The sequence below is a fragment of the Neoarius graeffei genome, chromosome 22 (assembly GCF_027579695.1).
Source record: "Neoarius graeffei isolate fNeoGra1 chromosome 22, fNeoGra1.pri, whole genome shotgun sequence".
Taxonomy (NCBI): domain Eukaryota; kingdom Metazoa; phylum Chordata; class Actinopteri; order Siluriformes; family Ariidae; genus Neoarius; species Neoarius graeffei.
Window position 1 is genome coordinate 35,149,151 of NC_083590.1, and position 18,984 is coordinate 35,168,134.

An 18,984-nucleotide genomic window follows, 5' to 3' on the forward strand; every position below is an offset into this window, starting at 1 on the left:
ATATCTTCCTCTGTTTCGTTTATCAGATATCGAGGAGTCCGTAAACAGCGTGAGAATGATGTTTAGGCCCTGATCCAGAGCAGTATGTCAGGTAAGCTGTCCATCAGCTCACCAGTCTTCTTCATCCAGTCCTCAGAGACTGCTTGAAATGAGATGCAGTCGATATTGTGGTTATGTTGAAGGCCTTGACACATCGTCATTTCATAGAACTTGAACAGAAATAAATCTGGAGCCTCAGTTGTGTCCTACAATGCAGGTACATTTAAATAATAGTCGTGTAACAATATGCAATAATCACAAATCGATTTAGAATTTTGATTCGATTCAATTCTCTGATTAATTTGAACAAAATCTGAATGACAGCTGAACAAACCATGCGCTTTTTTCTGCATAATACTAAATAAATTTTAAATTAGAAAAGCACTCGGAGAGCGCAGACCTCCGCCAAGAATCCTTTAAAAAAATCCGGGATCCAGAAGGTGATCCGGATCACCGCCAAAATTTAATGGATTGTTACTTGTGCCCAGTCACACACCTGGAAAAAATTTCAGAGCAATCCGTTCATAACTTTTTCCGCAATGTTGCTAACAGACAAACCAACAAACAAACAAACCAACACTACCGAAAACATAACCTCCTTGGCGGAGGTAATAAAAAACAGAGGTTTAACACTGTAAACAAAATGTACTACAGGTTCATCATGTACATTTGTTTATTTATTTTTAAGATAAGTTCTCTAACTCTGGTGAAAATGATTGATGAGCTTTGTAGCAGCATTTTTAACCAGAAATAAAGCTCCAAAGTCGGCTAAACTGACCGTCTTCCAGGGTTGGGCACTGTATCACACCAGTGTGGGACTGGTGTCCTTTGAAAGCTACTAAAGCGCTCTGTTTAACTGCTGTAACATGGGTGTGTATCCAGATAACCTGTAATGCACATCGGTCATTGTGATCTGGAACTTTCGCACAAAGAATGCTTTCTTTTACTCTTTTGTTTTAACTCTGTAGGTTGTGCAGATTGATGTTCTGGTGTTCAGTTGTGCATCGGTACACATTTGTATCATGGTGCATTGTGAAATGATGTGTCGTTACATGCATTAGGCTACATCCAGCTACATAAAGAAAAGCAGTTAACAGGTCTGGGGTAGGTTTCTCGATAACGTTGGACTTTAGGGCTAAAGAGCGAGTTGAGAGACGCTCTGAAGCAACAAACGTTGTCTCTGTACATGGTTTTCCCAAACTCACTCATCAGAAAGAGTCTGAAGAGCAACATTATGAAGAGCGTCTTTGCAATGCGCGTCCCTGATCTATTATTAGTATAGATTAGTAGTTGCTAAATCCAGCCAATGAGATCACACGGCGTTCTTTTATTTTTACCAAAAAACAATGAAATATAAAGTGTTTAAAATATGTTAATATATTGTATCATCATTAAGCATTACATATATAATGTGGTAATTAATAAATGTGATTAAAATGTAGTGATCTCAATGTGACATTACGATATCCATACATAATTCTGTAACATATTGAAATATATTAATAATTTTTTCCTTATATTTATTTAATAATTAACTCGATGTACTTGCAATGTACAAGAAAAATAATTGAACGCCAGTGGCAGATTCAACACCAGTTTCGTCCGTTGACTGTGAGAGTCCCTCGGAGTCTGTGTATTCGGCTGTGAGCGAGTCGCTCTTTGTTTTGAATGAGTGGTCCAAGCCCATTGTAAATTCAGAGTAAACCAAAGGACTACTTTGGCTATGATGTTGTTCGGAAAAACCACATTAGCTTGACGATGGATTTTATGAGGTAATTGCTGGGTTTCAGTCACGTGACTTTTCTTAGCGGTTTTACCGGAAGTGAAATAGCTGGTGGTCTAAACGGCTGCCGTAGCGTAAACAACTAGCGATCACTTATCAGAGTACGCTCGTAATCTAGACGCCACTGCTGGCTTTAGATATATTCAGAAGATTGCTGTGTGCAATGGAATCGACCCCTACAGTCTGGGAAAGAAGGATTTGTCATACGATCTCGAAAACGACCCTTCAGTCGAGTTCCCCGACATCTCCAACTATCTGGTGTTGCAGACGTCCTTCTACACCGCAAAACAGATGAAGGCGTGGGAGTATAGATGCTTACAACTTTTTTGTATGTGGCTGGGTAAAGGACCTCACTATCAAGTCGCTGCCGAATGAATTCTGGATTGTTTTTCTCCGTGTAAGGTTTTTTTTTAAGCTTTTCGTTGCATCTTTACAACAAAGCACTGCAAGTTGAAGTGTAAACAAACAACAGTTGGCTTGATCCTCACTTGTCTTGGCTCTTATCTCTCAGCTAAATCATTCACAAAGATCATCAGAAACCCCTTTAAAGACCTGGATCTTAGTTAAACAAGACGGAGAAGAAGTGATCACGCCGCATTGTAACTGTACGGCTGGGGAAGAATTTTGTCGCGACCTTCATGCATATGGACTTTGTGAGGAGGAAACAAAGAAACAGCTGGAGAATCAGCTTTAGCACTTTGTGACTAAAAAAAGTAGCGTAAAATAACGACACATAGCAAGAAAAGTCCTTGGAAAACACTACGGCCAGAGCTGAGAGGGAAATACAGTACAAACCTTTCACCAAGTGATCACTGCAAACTCGAGCATGCTTCGACTCGCCTCCCTTCCATTTCACTGAGAGGTTCAAAAGCCACCTTTCTCAACATCTTTTTGTGAAATCCTGTTATTAGTTCACGAGGAACCCTGAAGAAACTTGGCAGTTGCACGGTTTGGTCGATTCGAACAACCTAAAACAACGCAAGCATAAGGTATGCGAGTGAGCAATGCACCTTCTCCGTACAAACACTTTGTCAACTGAGCTTTGGTCGACCGCCAGCTAAAGTTTTGAACAACTAATGAGGTGGATGTGACGTTACATGAAACCCAGCAATTAAAGACCCTCTTGGCCTTAACCCCTTCAATGCCCTTGGACGAGTCACGTACGTCATGAAATCTTTTACCGCTGTGCATTATGATGGAATAATGTTTTAGGCATTGACTAATTCATATGTGCCACTGTGAAGTAAAAGTAATGTGCCATGTGAAGTACATAAAAGGAGGTGTTTATGACGAGTAGCGTACATGACGTACGTGACTCATCCAAGGGCATCGAAGGGGTTCAGAGGCTTTCGGGAAACCCACCTCTGAATGGTGATAAGTTCCTTGTTAGTGATTAGTTCATGGCTAGAATAGTTTTGACTAGAGTCATAGACTCTGAAAAGGTGAGACGTCTGATTTGAACTGGAAGAACTCGTTTTTAAATCATTCTGTTCAACCAAGCCATGACATCACTTCACTAATCAGACAAGAAAGAGGAAAACCTGTGAAGTCTGTGAAAACGCTTTTCTCAACCAGCTGCCAATCGCGAAATAATTCACATAAATACAACCCTGATTCCAAAAAAGTTGGGACAAAGTACAAATTGTAAATAAAAACGGAATGCAATAATGTGGAAGTTTCAAAATTCCATATTTTATTCAGAATAGAACATAGATGACATATCAAATGTTTAAACTGAGAAAATGTATCATTTAAAGAGAAAAATGAGGTGATTTTAAATTTCATGACAACAACACATCTCAAAAAAGTTGGGACAAGGCCATGTTTCCCACTGTGAGACATCCCCTTTTCTCTTTACAACAGTCTGTAAACGTCTGGGGACTGAGGAGACAAGTTGCTCAAGTTTAGGGATAGGAATGTTAACCCATTCTTGTCTAATGTAGGATTCTAGTTGCTCAACTGTCTTGGGTCTTTTTTGTCGTATCTTACGTTTTATGATGCGCCAAATGTTTTCTATAAGTGAAAGATCTGGACTGCAGGCTGGCCAGTTCAGTACCCGGACCCTTCTTCTACGCAGCCATGATGCTGTAATTGATGCAGTATGTGGTTTGGCATTGTCATGTTGGAAAATGCAAGGTCTTCCCTGAAAGAGACATCGTCTGGATGGGAGCATATGTTGCTCTAGAACCTGGATATACCTTTCAGCATCGATGGTGTCTTTCCAGATGTGTAAGCTGCCCATGCCACACGCACTAATGCAACCCCATACCATCAGAGATGCAGGCTTCTGAACTGAGCGCTGATAACAACTTGGGTCATCCTTCTCCTCTTTAGTCCGAATGACACGGCGTCCCTGATTTCCATAAAGAACTTCACATTTTGATTCGTCTGACCACAGAACAGTTTTCCACTTTGCCACAGTCCATTTTAAATGAGCCTTGGCCCAGAGAAGACGTCTGCACTTCTGGATCATGTTTAGATACAGCTTCTTCTTTGAACTATAGAGTTTTAGCTGGCAACGGCGGATGGCAAGGTGAATTGTGTTCACAGATAATGTTCTCTGGAAATATTCCTGAGCCCATTTTGTGATTTCCAATACAGAAGCATGCCTGTATGTGATGCAGTGCCGTCTAAGGGCCCGAAGATCACGGGCACCCAGTATGGTTTTCCAGCCTTGACCCTTACGCACAGAGATTCTTCCAGATTCTCTGAATCTTTTGATGATATTATGCACTGTAGATGATGATATGTTCAAACTCTTTGCAATTTTACACTGTGGAACTCCTTTCTGATATCGCTCCACTATTTGTCGGCGCAGAATTAGGGGGATTGGTGATCCTCTTCCCATCTTTACTTCTGAGAGCCGCTGCCACTCCAAGATGCTCTTTTTATACCCAGTCATGTTAATGACCTATTGCCAATTGACCTAATGAGTTGCAATTTGGTCCTCCAGCTGTTCCTTTTTTGTACCTTTAACTTTTCCAGCCTCTTATTGCCCCTGTCCCAACTTTTTTGAGATGTGTTGCTGTCATGAAATTTCAAATGAGCCAATATTTGGCATGAAATTTCAAAATGTCTCACTTTCAACATTTGATATGTTGTCTACGTTCTATTGTGAATACAATATCAGTTTTTGAGATTTGCAAATTATTGCATTCCATTTTTATTTACAATTTGTACTTTGTCCCAACTTTTTGGAATCGGGGTTGTACGTGCACTGAGCAAACTGGATTTGCTTAACTACAGCAGCTTTTTTCATTTATCTGATTTGAGTTTCATTTATCTGATTTGAGTTTCATTTATCTGATTTGAGTTTCATTTATCTGATTTGATCTGGTGAAAGAAATCCAGACCACGGTCGGCCCGTGTACAAACTCTGCCGTCGAATACCATTTTATGCGCTCTGTGCACGCTGACTCACATTAACGTATTAAACTGTTGACTTATAATTCATGTATTTCCTTCAAAGCACATTATTCGATAATTATTATGAATTAGAAAATCACGCACTTCTGAGAATGAGGAATGTAAATCTGTACCCATTGACTGGTCCTGAAGTTAATGTTTGTGTAAAGGATTTCCTGTCCTGGTTCAGTAGAAGCTGTGTTTCACTCACAGAACATTATCCTCTGGCAGTACTGTGGATAATTACTGCTATTACCTTCCTGCTTTGACGATCTCTTCTGTTTATTTCAATGTTTCTCGCTACAGGGTTTAATGGCATGGTTTACATTCAGCTTGTAATCTTTAATTCTCACCACTAATTTTAATGCTTAGCTAAACAAATATACTAATAGGCAACATCCTACGCAAGTTACAGCTAAATACGCTGCATTTGGTGACGTTTCAATTTTCTAATGTGGCTAAAGGGCAATTTCTTAAGGAAACACACACACACACACACACACACACACACACACCGTAGGCTGCATAATGATGTTTTGGACTGAATTTTATTATGATTGTGATTATTAAGACCATGTGATTTGGATGAGGCTGTGTGCAGTGTATAATGCAGGCTCAGTAATGAACAAAGGAAGTGAGTAAAGCTAATCACCTTCACACACAGCGACGCCTGGCGGTAAAACTCACTAAGAGGAAAATCCCTCTTGATGCCTATCAGTAGATCAACAATGAAGCTATTAGGGTTGAGAAATGTGTTATATGAGCAAACTATTACACACACGCACACAATTACAGGCAGCTGCATTTTGTGATTTCCAAATTAAAGTGTTTTAAGCCTGTAACACTTGAGACCAAACATAATAAACAGAAAATTGAACTCTTTTGTTCAAAACCCAGGAAATACTAAACTTACGGTTCTGTCATCTGTCACTGTGTGTCGTTTTTATCCTGCTTAGTCTTGTCTACTTTTACACAGAGGTGGACTGTAATAAAGTACATTTACTTGAGTATGGTACTGAAGTAAACATTTTTGGAAACTTTGAAAGGCAAATATCGTACTTTTCACTCCACTACATTTCTATCAAGCTTCTCGTTACTCGTTACTATGAAGCGGCTTTGAAAGTGGATGTTTTTTCTTTTCTTTTCTAAAACGTGATGGTTTTTTCGCAGGTGACACTGAGACAGTCTATCAGTAATCACTAGGGTCACGTCACGTCCATAGACTGAATAAAATCAAGTTCAGTGATTTCTCAGCAGCGTTATTTAACACGATCAGTTGATGGCAGAATGGAAGGAGGCGGTTCTTCTGGAGAATGCACGCACTCATGGCCCATGAACCCATGTTTCAGTTTTCTAAAAGGATTAAAGATTCGTTTCGTTTTAAATGTTTGCTTTGTTTGCCGAAAACGAACCACATCACGGCCTACAAAAACTCGCCGTCCAACCTGCGGAAGCATATTGAGGGATGTAAACGTTTTATTCCAAGAGAAAGCTTGCAGTGAAGTTGTCTGTGCTTTTAGAGCTAGCGATAACGCTGCAATAGCTATGCAGTCTGGTTAGTCAAATGACTTTCTGTGGATTTGCCCACCAAGTTGCCGTAGCCTTGTCCACGGCTAACATTCACACATAGCTAGTTAACTTGGACACTGTTAGTTAGCATGTAAAAACGGAGTTACGCTAACATGAATAACGTTAACTTATCTGAAGTCCTTTCAGAAATATGTTTTAGCATAATCTTGCCAAATAAACGGAATGTATAAATCTTTCTTTTCTAGTAGCATTAGCTACCCAATATGATTTCGAGTTTGAAAAGAGTTTGCTAGCATGTCAGGTGGAGTTTCACTGACTAGCTAGCTTAACGTTAAACCACCATGATGCACAGCATGCGTTCATTTTGTGAATTCACATTTCTGTCTTTGGTAACGGCGTTAGGTTTTGTCAGCGTTGTGGCAAGAATAGGTGATGTATAACATACCACGCATCGGAAAAAACAAATACAGTGCCTTGCAAAAGTATTCATAAGGTACCCCTTGAACTTTTTCACATTTTTCCACCTTACAACCACGAACTTAAAAGTTTTTTTATTGAGATTTTATGTGATAGACCAACACAGAGTAGCACATAATTGTGAAGTGAAACGAAAATGATAAATGGTCTTCAAAATTTTAAACAAATAAAAATCTGAAAAATGTGGTGTGCATTAGTATTCAGCCCCCCTGCGTCAATACTTTGTAGAGCCACCTTTTGCTGCAATTACAGCTGCAAGTCTTTTGTGGTATGTCTCTACCAGCTTTGCACATCTAGACACTGAAATTTTTGCCCATTCTTCTTTGCAAAATAGCTCAAGCTCAGCCAGATTGGATGGAGAGCGGCTGTGAACAGACATTTTTAAGTCTTGCCACAGATGCTCAATGGGATTTGGGTCTGGACTTTGACTGGGCCCATGGACGTCGTTAGGTCCATTTTAGGGGGGCTTAAGCCCCGCTAAAATGTTCCCAAGCCCCCCTATAATTTTCAGTGTTTATATATTGAAAATAGTGCAGACTTGCACATAACACAAACCAGCAAGAAAATGAGTCAAACAATAATATGCCTACAAGTTCTAGCTACGACACGAATAAAATTATCGTTATGTTTCCCAGCATAGCCAGGTAGGCGGGCATGTGCGGTTCAGGCGAGAGCTGTATGTTATTAGGCCTACTTGCTGTAACGTTACGTTCCTGAGGCCGGCAGAGTTGTTAAGAGAAGAAGAGAACTTAATTCGCAGTGAATGATACAGTGAACAAGAGATTGTAAGTTGATGTCAGTCATTGTTAATTGCTTAACGTTACCTGCGTTTATCTAAGGGGAAGAAAATGTGATGTTGTCGGCTACTTGTCCCTTTTAACATTATGGCAGCTAAATTGAACTTTATGGAAAATGTTAGCCAATATTAGCGTGAACAGTTAAACTTGACAGCTTTCTATATTCTGTCCCATCAGTGTATTGGTATGTTCTTCAGCTATTGCGAGTGAAAACTAAATGCCATTAGTAGCAATAGTTATGGCGAGAGAAGATTTAATGTGTCCTTTCAATTCATTGGCTAGATGGATATACGACAATTTTTTCAGAGAGTGAGTGAGGAACAGGAGAGTGACAAGGGAGCTGATGCTGAAGAGGTCTGCGTGATCGAGGTCAGGAAATGTCAACAGAGAAAACCGGGCCGAGTTCAACCAACGCACCGTTTAGAGACGGTTTAGCTCCGGTTTGATCTAGGCCACTAATTGAACGAGGTAGCCTATTTGGCTGCAACGTAGTAGCCCACAACACTTTCCTCGAGTTAAAGATGACAACGCGTTGCATAAGAATGGAAACTGTAGGAAAACATTTCAAAACATTGTGAGCGCATTGGCCTTTGCAATAGGCTTCTGAGTTTGTTTTCTTTCGTTTGGTGGGTGTCTCAGAAGTCAGCATATCAGTACTGATGTGCAGGCTATCAAAAACCCACCAAATTAAAAAGAAAAAAGACAACATGCACAGTAGGCTATCCACCTCCAGTTGAATGATATAAGAGTGAAAATAAAGTGATCCCCATATTTATATGCCTTAATCAAGCTTGGATAAAAGCAAATGGCAAGCGATGGCCCACTCAGCTGCTCCTGTCTGATCAACGCCTTTAGTGCACCTCTGTTTCTGTTGAATTAACCGTCTTGCATGGCATAAACTAGCCCCTTATTTCATATTCAGTTCTGGCCAACTTGACTTGTATTCCCTGTCTAGGCTTAGCCTATAGTCTAAACTAGTCTCACTGGATGTTAAAGATAGGCCAGCTTACATACAGTAGGCCTACACAACAAAATATTTAATGAATTAATGATTATTTTATAATAATTTAATTTAATGAGAACAGTCATGGCGGCACGGTGGTGTAGTGGTTAGCACTGTCGCCTCACAGCAAGAAGGTCCGGGTTCGAGCCCCGTGGCCGGCGAGGGCCTTTCTGTACGGAGTTTGCATGTTCTCCCCGTGTCCGCGTGGGTTTCCTCCGGGTGCTCCGGTTTCCCCCACAGTCCAAAGACATGCAGGTTAGGTTAACTGGTGACTCTAAATTGACCGTAGGTGTGAATGTGAGTGTGAATGGTTGTCTGTGTCTATGTGTCAGCCCTGTGATGACCTGGCGACTTGTCCAGGGTGTACCCCGCCTTTCGCCCGTAGTCAGCTGGGATAGGCTCCAGCTTGCCTGCGACCCTGTAGAACAGGATAAAGCGGCTAGAGATAATGAGATGAGAATGAATGAGATGAGAACAGTCATAGGCTACTGTAGGCCTCCTGTACATTGCCATGTCAGATAACAGATTCTGATAAATGTTCTTCAAATAATGAATAATTGACAAAGCCTGTGTAGGAGCAATAAAAAAAATTTCGGCACACGCATTACTGAACACACTCCTGGGGCTAAGCCCGCCCATCTCTCAATCCTAGTGACGTCCATGACTGGGCCATTCTAACACATGAATATTCTTTGATCTAAACCATTCCATTGTAGCTCTGGTTGTATGTTTAGGGTCATTGTCTTGCTGGATGGTGAATCTCCTTCCCAGTCTCAAGTCTTTTGCAGCCTCCAACAGGTTTTCTTCCAGGATTGCCCTGTATTTAGCTCCATCCATCTTCCCATCAACTCTGACCAGCTTCCCTGTCCCTGCTGAAGAAAAGCATCCCCATAGCATGATGCTGCCACCACCATGTTTCACAGTGGGGATGGTGTGTGCAGGGTGATGAGCAGTGTTAGTTTTCCGCCACACATAGCGCTTTGCATTTAGGCCAAAAAGTTCAACTTTGGTCTCATCTGACCAAAGCAATTTCTTCCACATGTTTGCTGTGTCCCCTACATGGCTTCTTATGCCTGTCTTTCAACAATGGCTTTCTTCTTGCCACTCTTCCAAAAAGGCCAAATTTGTGGAGTGTACGACTTATAGTTGTCCTGTGCACAGATTCTCCCACCTGAGCTGTGGATTTCTGCAGCTCCTCCAGAGTGATCATGGGCCTCTTGGCTGCTTCTCTGACCAGTGCTCTCCTTGCTCGCTCTGTCAGTTTAGGTGGACGGCCATGTCTTGGTAGGTTTGCAGTTGTGCCATACTTTTTCCATTTTTGAATGATGGATTGAACAGTGCTTCTTGAGATGTTCAGAGCTTGGGATTTTTTTTTATAACCTAACCCTGCTTTAAACTTCTCCAGAACTTTATCCCTGACCTGTCTGGTGAGTTCTTTGGTCTTCATGATGCTGTTTGTTCTTCAGTGTTCTCTAACAAACCACTGCTGCCTTCACAGAACAAGTGTATTTATGCTGAGAGTAAATTACACACAGTAGGACTCTATTAACTAATTAGATGACTTCTGAAGGCAATTGATTGCACTGGATTGTATTTAGAGGTATCAGAGTACAGGGGGCTGAATACTAATGCACACCACATTTTTCCGATTTTTATTTGTTTAAAATTTTGAAGACCATTTATCATTTTCGTTTCACTTCACAATTATGTGCTACTCTGTGTTGGTCTATCACATAAAATCTCAATAAAAAACTTTTAAGTTCGTGGTTGTAAGGTGGAAAAATGTGAAAAAGTTCAAGGGGTATGAATACTTTTGCAAGGCACTGTATACCAAGCATACCGAGATTATTTTCAAAACAGTATCGACAGGTGAACTGAGTGTTGAGGTGCTTTTGGTTATGTGCACATTTATAGCACTCTTAAAACGCAAGCAAAGTTGCTGAGCAATGACGTTTGAATTCATGCTGGTCTTGGAAAGAAGAATGTCAATGTCTGAAACATCACACCCCTGTCCCGCCGTCACAGCTGTCCCTTTTACATAGATGTCGCTTATCCTGTGTAGGGTCGCAGGCAAGCTGGATCCTATCCCAGCTGACTATGGGCGAGAGGTGGGGTACACCCTGGACAAGTCATCACAGGGCTGACACACTCACATTCACACCTACGGTCAATTTAGAGTTACCAGTTAACCTAACCTGTATGTCTTTGGACTGTGGGGGAAACTGGGGCACCCGGAGGAAACCCACGCGGACACGGGGAGAACATGCAAACTCCGCACAGAAAGGCCCCCATCGGCCACTGGGCTCGAACCCAGAACCTTCTTGCTGTGAGGCGACAGTGCTAACCACTACACCACTGTGCCGCCCCTGATGATGATGATGATGTGGTTGAAAAACATCAGGCAGTGTGTGGCTGTGTAATCACCTGACACGACGCTAGTCAGCTGCATGACTTTACAGTCTGGGCTAGAAAGAAATCAGCCTCATTGTTGCTTCCTTCATACCATTGTGTGTATTTTTTTTTAAATTATGCTCAGTGGTGATGTTGCGTTTGGGTTCACGAAATCTTAAAACAACAAACATTCTGTAGATGATTGATCTTAAATTGTTCAGCGTTTCCGTTTCCGGTTGAGAGTACACCGTGCGCATTCTGGCTACCGCTTCTCACCGGAGCTTTTTATTTTATTTTATTTTCTCTTTTGTTTTTCTTTTTTGTGTTTGTGTAGTTTGATATTTGCTTTTTGTTTTTGTTTGAGTGTTTTGTCTGCCGGTTGTGGAGTAGCTCCGGACCCAGTTTTGGGCGTCGGTTCCCTCCAGGCCTTGGTTTGCCATGGGTGATGCCTGTTAGTCTGGCTAACGCGACTGCAAAGCTCTACGAACTATTGGTCTGGCCAAGATATTAAGCCCAACCGTTTCCCAGAGCCCGTGGTTGACCCGCCTCCCTGAAATGCCTCAGTTTGCTACTGGTCAAAGCCAGAAAAGGCTGTGACGAAGCTTAAACCAATCACATCACTCTTTCCTCTGACGTATGTGACGCGACGGGGCTAACCGGTAGATTAAACTCTTACCGAAGCCGGTCGGAAGCAAGGCGAAAACGTCCTTCCTTTCAATAAATACCTCCAGGGCTGCTCTTTGCTCCGTTTTCAATGAGAACTTCCCGTTGAATGCTTTCAATACAGCATCTACCGCTGTGTTAAAGGCTTGCCGCTGCTCCATGTTCGTGATGTGAATGAAGCGCTTCCGGCATAGATTCTGTAAACAATCTATGGCTTCCGGTCGCAGTTCTACTACGTCACTGCCTTGAACACGCCTCTACCCAGGGCCGTTGGAGATGCTCAAAGTTGATTGGTTCCCGATTTTTCGGGAGCTTGGAAGAGCTGTAGATAGCTTGCCTGGCCAGACTAAGCTCGCAACAGGCCCTCTTGTTGCGTCACGCTTAGGATGGGCGGGCCCAGGCTAGATGCCTGTGCTCCCAGCTATGGACTGCAGTGAGCTCGTTGCTCATTTTAACATCGTGGTTGTCCAGCGCTCTGTGCGGCAGTGCTTGGCGTGATGTTCTGAAAGATGTTGCTCGGTGGCGTCATGGCGGCTGTGCAGGCGGTTTGGAACATACTGTACCAGCGCTCTGCGTGGCGGTGCGCCTTTGCTCGCTTTGTGGGTCCATGGTGCGGTGTTCTGGGCGGTGTTGCCTGGCGGCGTGTCTGTCAGTGTGGGACTTGTTTTCGTGCGCCTTTCGGTGGGACTGTGGTAGCTACACCATTGGAATGACATCCTGACTTTTATTTGGTGGATTTTTTTTCTCCTCCCTTTCCTTATAATTGTAAAGCAACCTTGGGTATTGAGAAAGGCGCTATATACTGTAAATTTAACTTATTATTATTATTATTGTTGTTAAATTGATCTTATATTTTATTGTCTGCCGACAACAGGGCGTGGCTTAGCCACATGACAACACGAGTCACGCCTGTTCTCATTTCTCATCCACTCACTCACTTTGTCTTCTTCCTGTCTGTGCTCTCATTTTCTGCACTTTACTGTAATGAAGCGGATTTGTTTTAGAGAAAGCAGACAAATGTACCTCCCGCTGGTAACACAAGATCATGCAGAGTGGTGCAGTAATTCTGTCCTTCTCTATTTCCCTTTCTATTTAAAGTGAGGCAGAGCTCTCTCTCTCACTCTCTCTCGCTTTCATTGTCTCCCTCCCTCTCTCTTTCGCTTTCTCTCTCGCTTGCTTTCTCTCTCTGGCTTTCTCTCTCTCGCTTTCTCTCTCTCTGCCTCTCGCTCTCTCTTGTTCTCTCTCTTGCATTCTCTCTCTCTCTCTCTCTCTCTCTCCGCCTCTCAGTTTCTCTCTCGCGCACACACACACACACACTTGGCATATTCTCTTTCCTGGGCGGCACGGTGGTGTAGTGGTTAGCACCGTCGCCTCACAGCAAGACGGTCCGGGTTCGAGCCCTGTGGCCAACGAGGGCCTTTCTGTGCGGAGTTTGCATGTTCTCCCCGTGTCCGCGTGGGTTTCCTCCGGGTGCTCCGGTTTCCCCCACAGTCCAAAGACATGCAGGTTAGGTTAACTGGTGACTCTAAATTGACCGTAGGTGTGAATGGTTGTGTGTCAGCCCTGTGATGACCTGATGACTTGTCCAGGGTGTACCCCGCGTCTCGCCCATCATCAGTGGCTACAGATAACGGATGGATGGATATTCTCTTTCCTTCCTTTCCTCTTTCTCCCTCTGCTCTCTGATGTGTCCATCAGCTTATGAGTGGAAAAACAGTGTGTCAGTTTAGAGAGAGAGAGAATCAGTGTTTCTCATGCATTCATTATTATGTTGTTCATGTTGGATAGCTCTCATTAACTTGCCTAATAAAAGGCTGTTACATTGAGAATGTTTGTGAATGTAACTGATGTGGTTTTCAATAAAATCGTGAAAGGAGACTTGGAGTCGTTTTCTCCACGGGGGAGAGAGCGAGAGAGAGAGAGAGAGAGAGAGAGAACAAGACGAGTGAAAATCAACTACAGACGTTTTTACATTTTTAATGGTTAGATTCTTCAGATAAAGAGAAGATCCAGAGATCACAGGATCACATTTTTTCCATTACAGTGTCCTGGAGGTATAAGTGTTATTGGGAAAGAGATGGATTGTTGTGTAATGATGTGCTTTCACCATCATATGACTGAGCATTTGCTGAGTGAAGTATTACTCGAGCAAGCTCCAGTAGTAGTAGTTCATAACTTATTTGCAGAGGCCAGCCCTGCTCATGTCTGGAAAACATTATGCATTTTTTATATGGAAGGAAAAAACCCACTGACCTTTTTATGAGGTTTCGGTTACTTTTTTGGATTCACCTCTAGAGAGTGCTAGAAGCACTAAATGCCTCTGCTTTACTGACTGACACCTCCGACGAGACGAGATAGTCAGCAGGTCGTTAATTGGTTTGATATTGTTCTCAACAGGATCTAATAAATACTTCTTTAGCTCACTTTACCCTGTATTGAGAAAGTTACTATGGTCAAGGGCGTATCCCTGTGTTCACGCTCCATATCCACCAAAACCCTGATCAGGGTAAAAAAAAAATTAAAATTGGTTGAAAATATAATACTGTGGAAAAGTCTTAGGCATCCTTTTTTTTCATACAAACTGTTACAGATTTCTATTTTATTTTATGACTTTGACATTATCGAGTCAGTCCAAAAACATTTTAGAGTCCAAACGTTCTTTTTTTTTTCCCCCCCAGCACAAAATTAAATGCATCTAAGCAGCATATCACATAAGAGAGCACTTTTCAGATTGTAACACTCGGCCTGTTAATTTTTTGCCTGTGTTGCGTTAAACGCACTTGCGGTTCTTTGGAATGAAAGCAATACTTAGATAATTTTCATGAACAGCTTGTCAGTACATAGAAGAAGCTGTACACATGAAATAAACTAATGATGGCACTAATTATTCTACCGTCATCCCACAATCACAACACTCAGGAAGACGCGCAACGAACAGTTCAGGGTGACGTCGCGCACAGCGCTGTATATTAAAAATAAAAAATTTAAAAATTGCACCAGATACCCAAAACCACCTCAATGGAAAATATAGTCCATATCCAGATGTATTAACCAAGAGTCCACAGTTCGTAAATCCAGGAAACAGCAGGCCAGTGCGCTCCTGTGCACGTCGGGCAGCAACGGAAAAAATATCTCATCTCATCTCATTATCTGTAGCCGCTTTATCCTGTTCTACAGGGTCGCAGGCAAGCTGGAGCCTATCCCAGCTGACTACGGGCGAAAGGCGGGGTACATGCTGGACAAGTCGCCAGGTCATCACAGGGCTGACACATAGACACAGACAACCATTCACACTCACATTCACACCTACGGTCAATTTAGAGTCACCAGTTAACCTAACCTGCATGTCTTTGGACTGTGGGGGAAACCGGAGCAAACCCACGCGGACAACATGCAAACTCCGCACAGGAAGGCCCTCGCCGGCCACGGGGCTCGAACCCGGACCTTCTTGCTGTGAGGCGACAGCGCTAACCACTACACCACCGTGCCGCCCCGGAAAAAATATAATCCACAATTTAGGAAAAAGTAAAAAAAACGATCGCCAGCTAAGGTGTACCCAGCCAAAACTATATTTTAAAAAAGGCATAGATCTCACCGGATCTGTAGTGAACTCCACATCTGTTTGCGATGGAATGTTCTGTTGCGTCCACTCGCTGTAGATACGTGGATTCTTGTTCCGATAGTCCAGTACAAACGAGTTTAATAAATTCTAACTCCACAGTTGCAAAAAAACTATTAATACGTCTATCAAACAAAAGAGTCTTTTAGATTGAGTAGAAGCTGTAGCGTTCAAGACTCGCGCCACACGTCCCAGTCTCATGCACTCGCTCATGTATGGACCGCGCCCCCCTCAGACCTATGGCTGAGGACTACAGTTGACTTGTTAACTTTAGGACTGCAGTTGTCATGAACAGTTTTGCACTCAAGTTTCCATCAATGAAGAGTTATAACATCAACGAAACTGTCTTCATGTTAAAACTGTTAATGTTATAGTCATGCTGTCTGTTGTTGCCCAAATGAGGATGGGTTCCCTTTTGAGTCTGGTTCCTCTCGAGGTTTCTTCCTCATGTCGTCTGAGGGAGTTTTTCCTTCCCACCGTCGCCACAGGCTTGCTCATTGGGGATAGATTAGGGACAAAATTAGCTCATGTTTTAAGTCATTCAAATTCTGTAAAGCTGCTTTGCGACAATGTTTATTGTTAAAAGCGCTATACAAATAAACTTGACTTGACTTTGCACACCTACCTAAAAAAGGTAGGGTGCGTGGTAATGGGTGTAATGACGGCTGCATTGTTTGTACAATAAACCCCCACATCCATACCATAATTTGTACAGCGGAATAAACATTAATAGGAACATAAGCACATATCAATACCTTTACCAACATACATAGTATTATCTCATCTCGCCTCATTATCTGTAGCTGCTTTATCCTGTTCTACAGGGTCGCAGGCAAGCTGGAGCCTATCCCAGCTGACTACGGGCGAAAGGTGGGGTACACCCTGGACAAGTCGCCAGGTCATCACAGGGCTGACACATAGACACAGACAACCATTCACACTCACATTCACACCTACGCTCAATTTAGAGTCACCAGTTAACCTAACCTGCATGTCTTTGGACTGTGGGGGAAACCGGAGCACCCGGAGGAAACCAGGGATGAGAATTTTCCGCCGATTGGCGGATTTCCGACTTTTTCAGACCAAAATGATCGTTTTTGAGATCGATGTAAATCCGTTGAGAATTTTTTTTGGGGGGGGGGTATGATTAACGATCTGTGGTCACCTTATAACGCAGACATCCCAAGTCTCCCGGAAGTTCCGGGAGTCTCCTGCATATTGATAGAAGCGAGCAAGAGCGTGCGCGTGCAACATTAAGGTCTGCATCACGCATCTTAGAATGTGCGCGCGCACGAGGGGGTGCGCGAGGGAGACTGTGTGCAGTGTTGCCAGATACTGCTGACGTTTTCCAGCCCAAAATATGTTCAAAACCCGCCAAAATGCACTTAAAACCACCCAATCTGGCAACACTGCCTGTGTGCCTGTTCATGTAGCGCATGCCAGACAAAGAACATCTTGATTGGGTTACTCAGCAAAATAAGCCAATCAGCTTTCAGTGTGGGCGGGCTTTTATCTCTTTTCTCGAGGACCGGAGTTTTCAGTTGTCAGTGCAGCCTGCAGGATCGGCATGGCAGAGAGAGAGCGCGCGCCCCAAAAAATATATATCAATTAGATGTCATATATATAAGTGTGTATCTTTTATAAATGGGGTTAGCTTATCTAATGTAGCATGTTGGGGAGAATCATAGTATCATATCTATATTTCTGATGAAATTTTAAGTATGATAGCATGTATAACTCTCCTACTTATTGCTCATTTCATGGGGGGGATTGCTGGCATGTGCCGCGCGGGAGCGTCTGCCCAAACTTTTTAGGCCGAGATGAACTTGTAGTTTTTGATTTTAAAAAAATTTCCAATTTGTAATGCCCATTGTACACGCCTGTTCTTTAATTCAAAATCACCATCTCGATCTTCAGATTGACCATATGGTATCTGTATTACATTACACAACATCCTGTCCAGATAAAACCTAGTTAGTACACACAACAGTTGAAAGGGAAGTGATAAGTGATGTTGAATGTTGCCTGCTTAATATGCAAGACCTCCTGCTACCATGATCATATCAGAAGAAAGCTTAAGAGAATTATATGATAGAACTTTTTTCTGGTTTGCACTTCATTTTAAAGGGTTAGAGCATTCAAAGACATGAATAGCTAAAATGCAGAAATATAATACTGTAGAGCTCGTTTATATTAAAAAGTGCATTGATTTTTTTGAAATCATCAAATGTGAATTGATTAAAAAGTCTCTTGTACCATATTAATCATTTTCACCTGGGAGTCCACCAAGAAGGGGAATTTATTTCCAAATAAATTGCAAATTTTTGCTGATAAAATTAATGGTTTTGGGGTAAAAAAAAAAATAGCCAAAAATCATTAGCCCCATGGGCCCCCCCCCCGGGCCCCGCCCCGGTTTTTTCAGACTTTTAAAATATTTTTCATTCTCATCCCTGGGAAACCCACGCAGACAACATGCAAACTCCACACAGAAAGGCCCTCGCCGGCCACGGGGCTCGAACCCGGACCTTCTTGCTGTGAGGCGACAGCGCTAACCACTACACCACCGTGCCACCCCACATAGTATTATATGTAACTTATATAAGCTTCATTTTCATTTATTGAGCTCATGAGAAAACCAATGACAACTAGCTTAATGTGACGGTGTCACAAGATTAAAAAAGAAAACATAATGAAGGCTGCTGGGTTTTGGTGCAAAATTAAGAAGCGAGTGTGACAGTCAAAGTGTCCAGAAGAACTGTGGCTGGTTCTGGAAGACGCTCAGTAAAACCTACAGCTCATTTCCGCATAAAGCTGAACTCATTGTACAGGAGACTACTATTTTTTTTAAAGCAAAGGGTCGACTCGGGCGTCACGGTGGTGTAGTGGTTAGCGCTGTCACCTCACAGCAAGAAGGTCCGGGTTCGAGCCCCGTGGCCGGCGAGGGCCTTTCTGTGCGGAGTTTGCATGTTCTCCCCGTGTCCGCGTGGGTTTCCTCCGGGTGCTCCGGTTTCCCCCACAGTCCAAAGACATGCAGGTTAGGTTAACTGGTGACTCTAAATTGACCGTAGGTGTGAATGTGAGTGTGAATGGTTGTCTGTGTCTATGTGTCAGCCCTGTGATGACCTGGCGACTTGTCCAGGGTGTACCCCGCCTTTCGCCCGTAGTCAGCTGGGATAGGCTCCAGCTTGCCTGCGACCCTGTAGAACAGGATAAAGCAGCTACAGATAATGGATGGGTCGACTCTTCTCAAACCAAATACTGACTTTGCTTCATTTAT

The 18,984-nt window shown here is 42.8% G+C and overlaps 1 protein-coding gene across 4 annotated transcripts in view; it reads left to right on the forward strand.

The window, feature by feature from the left end:
• Window positions 1-18,984, forward strand: part of thrb (thyroid hormone receptor beta) — a 395,543-nt gene that overhangs the window by 313,131 nt on the left and 63,428 nt on the right. For all 4 annotated transcript variants that reach the window (XM_060904763.1, XM_060904762.1, XM_060904765.1 and 1 more), the window contains one exon: window positions 27-91. In XM_060904763.1, coding sequence (XP_060760746.1) covers window positions 85-91 — 7 coding nt within the window. In that variant the 5' untranslated portion in view covers window positions 27-84. The remainder of the gene's footprint in view (window positions 1-26; window positions 92-18,984) is intronic.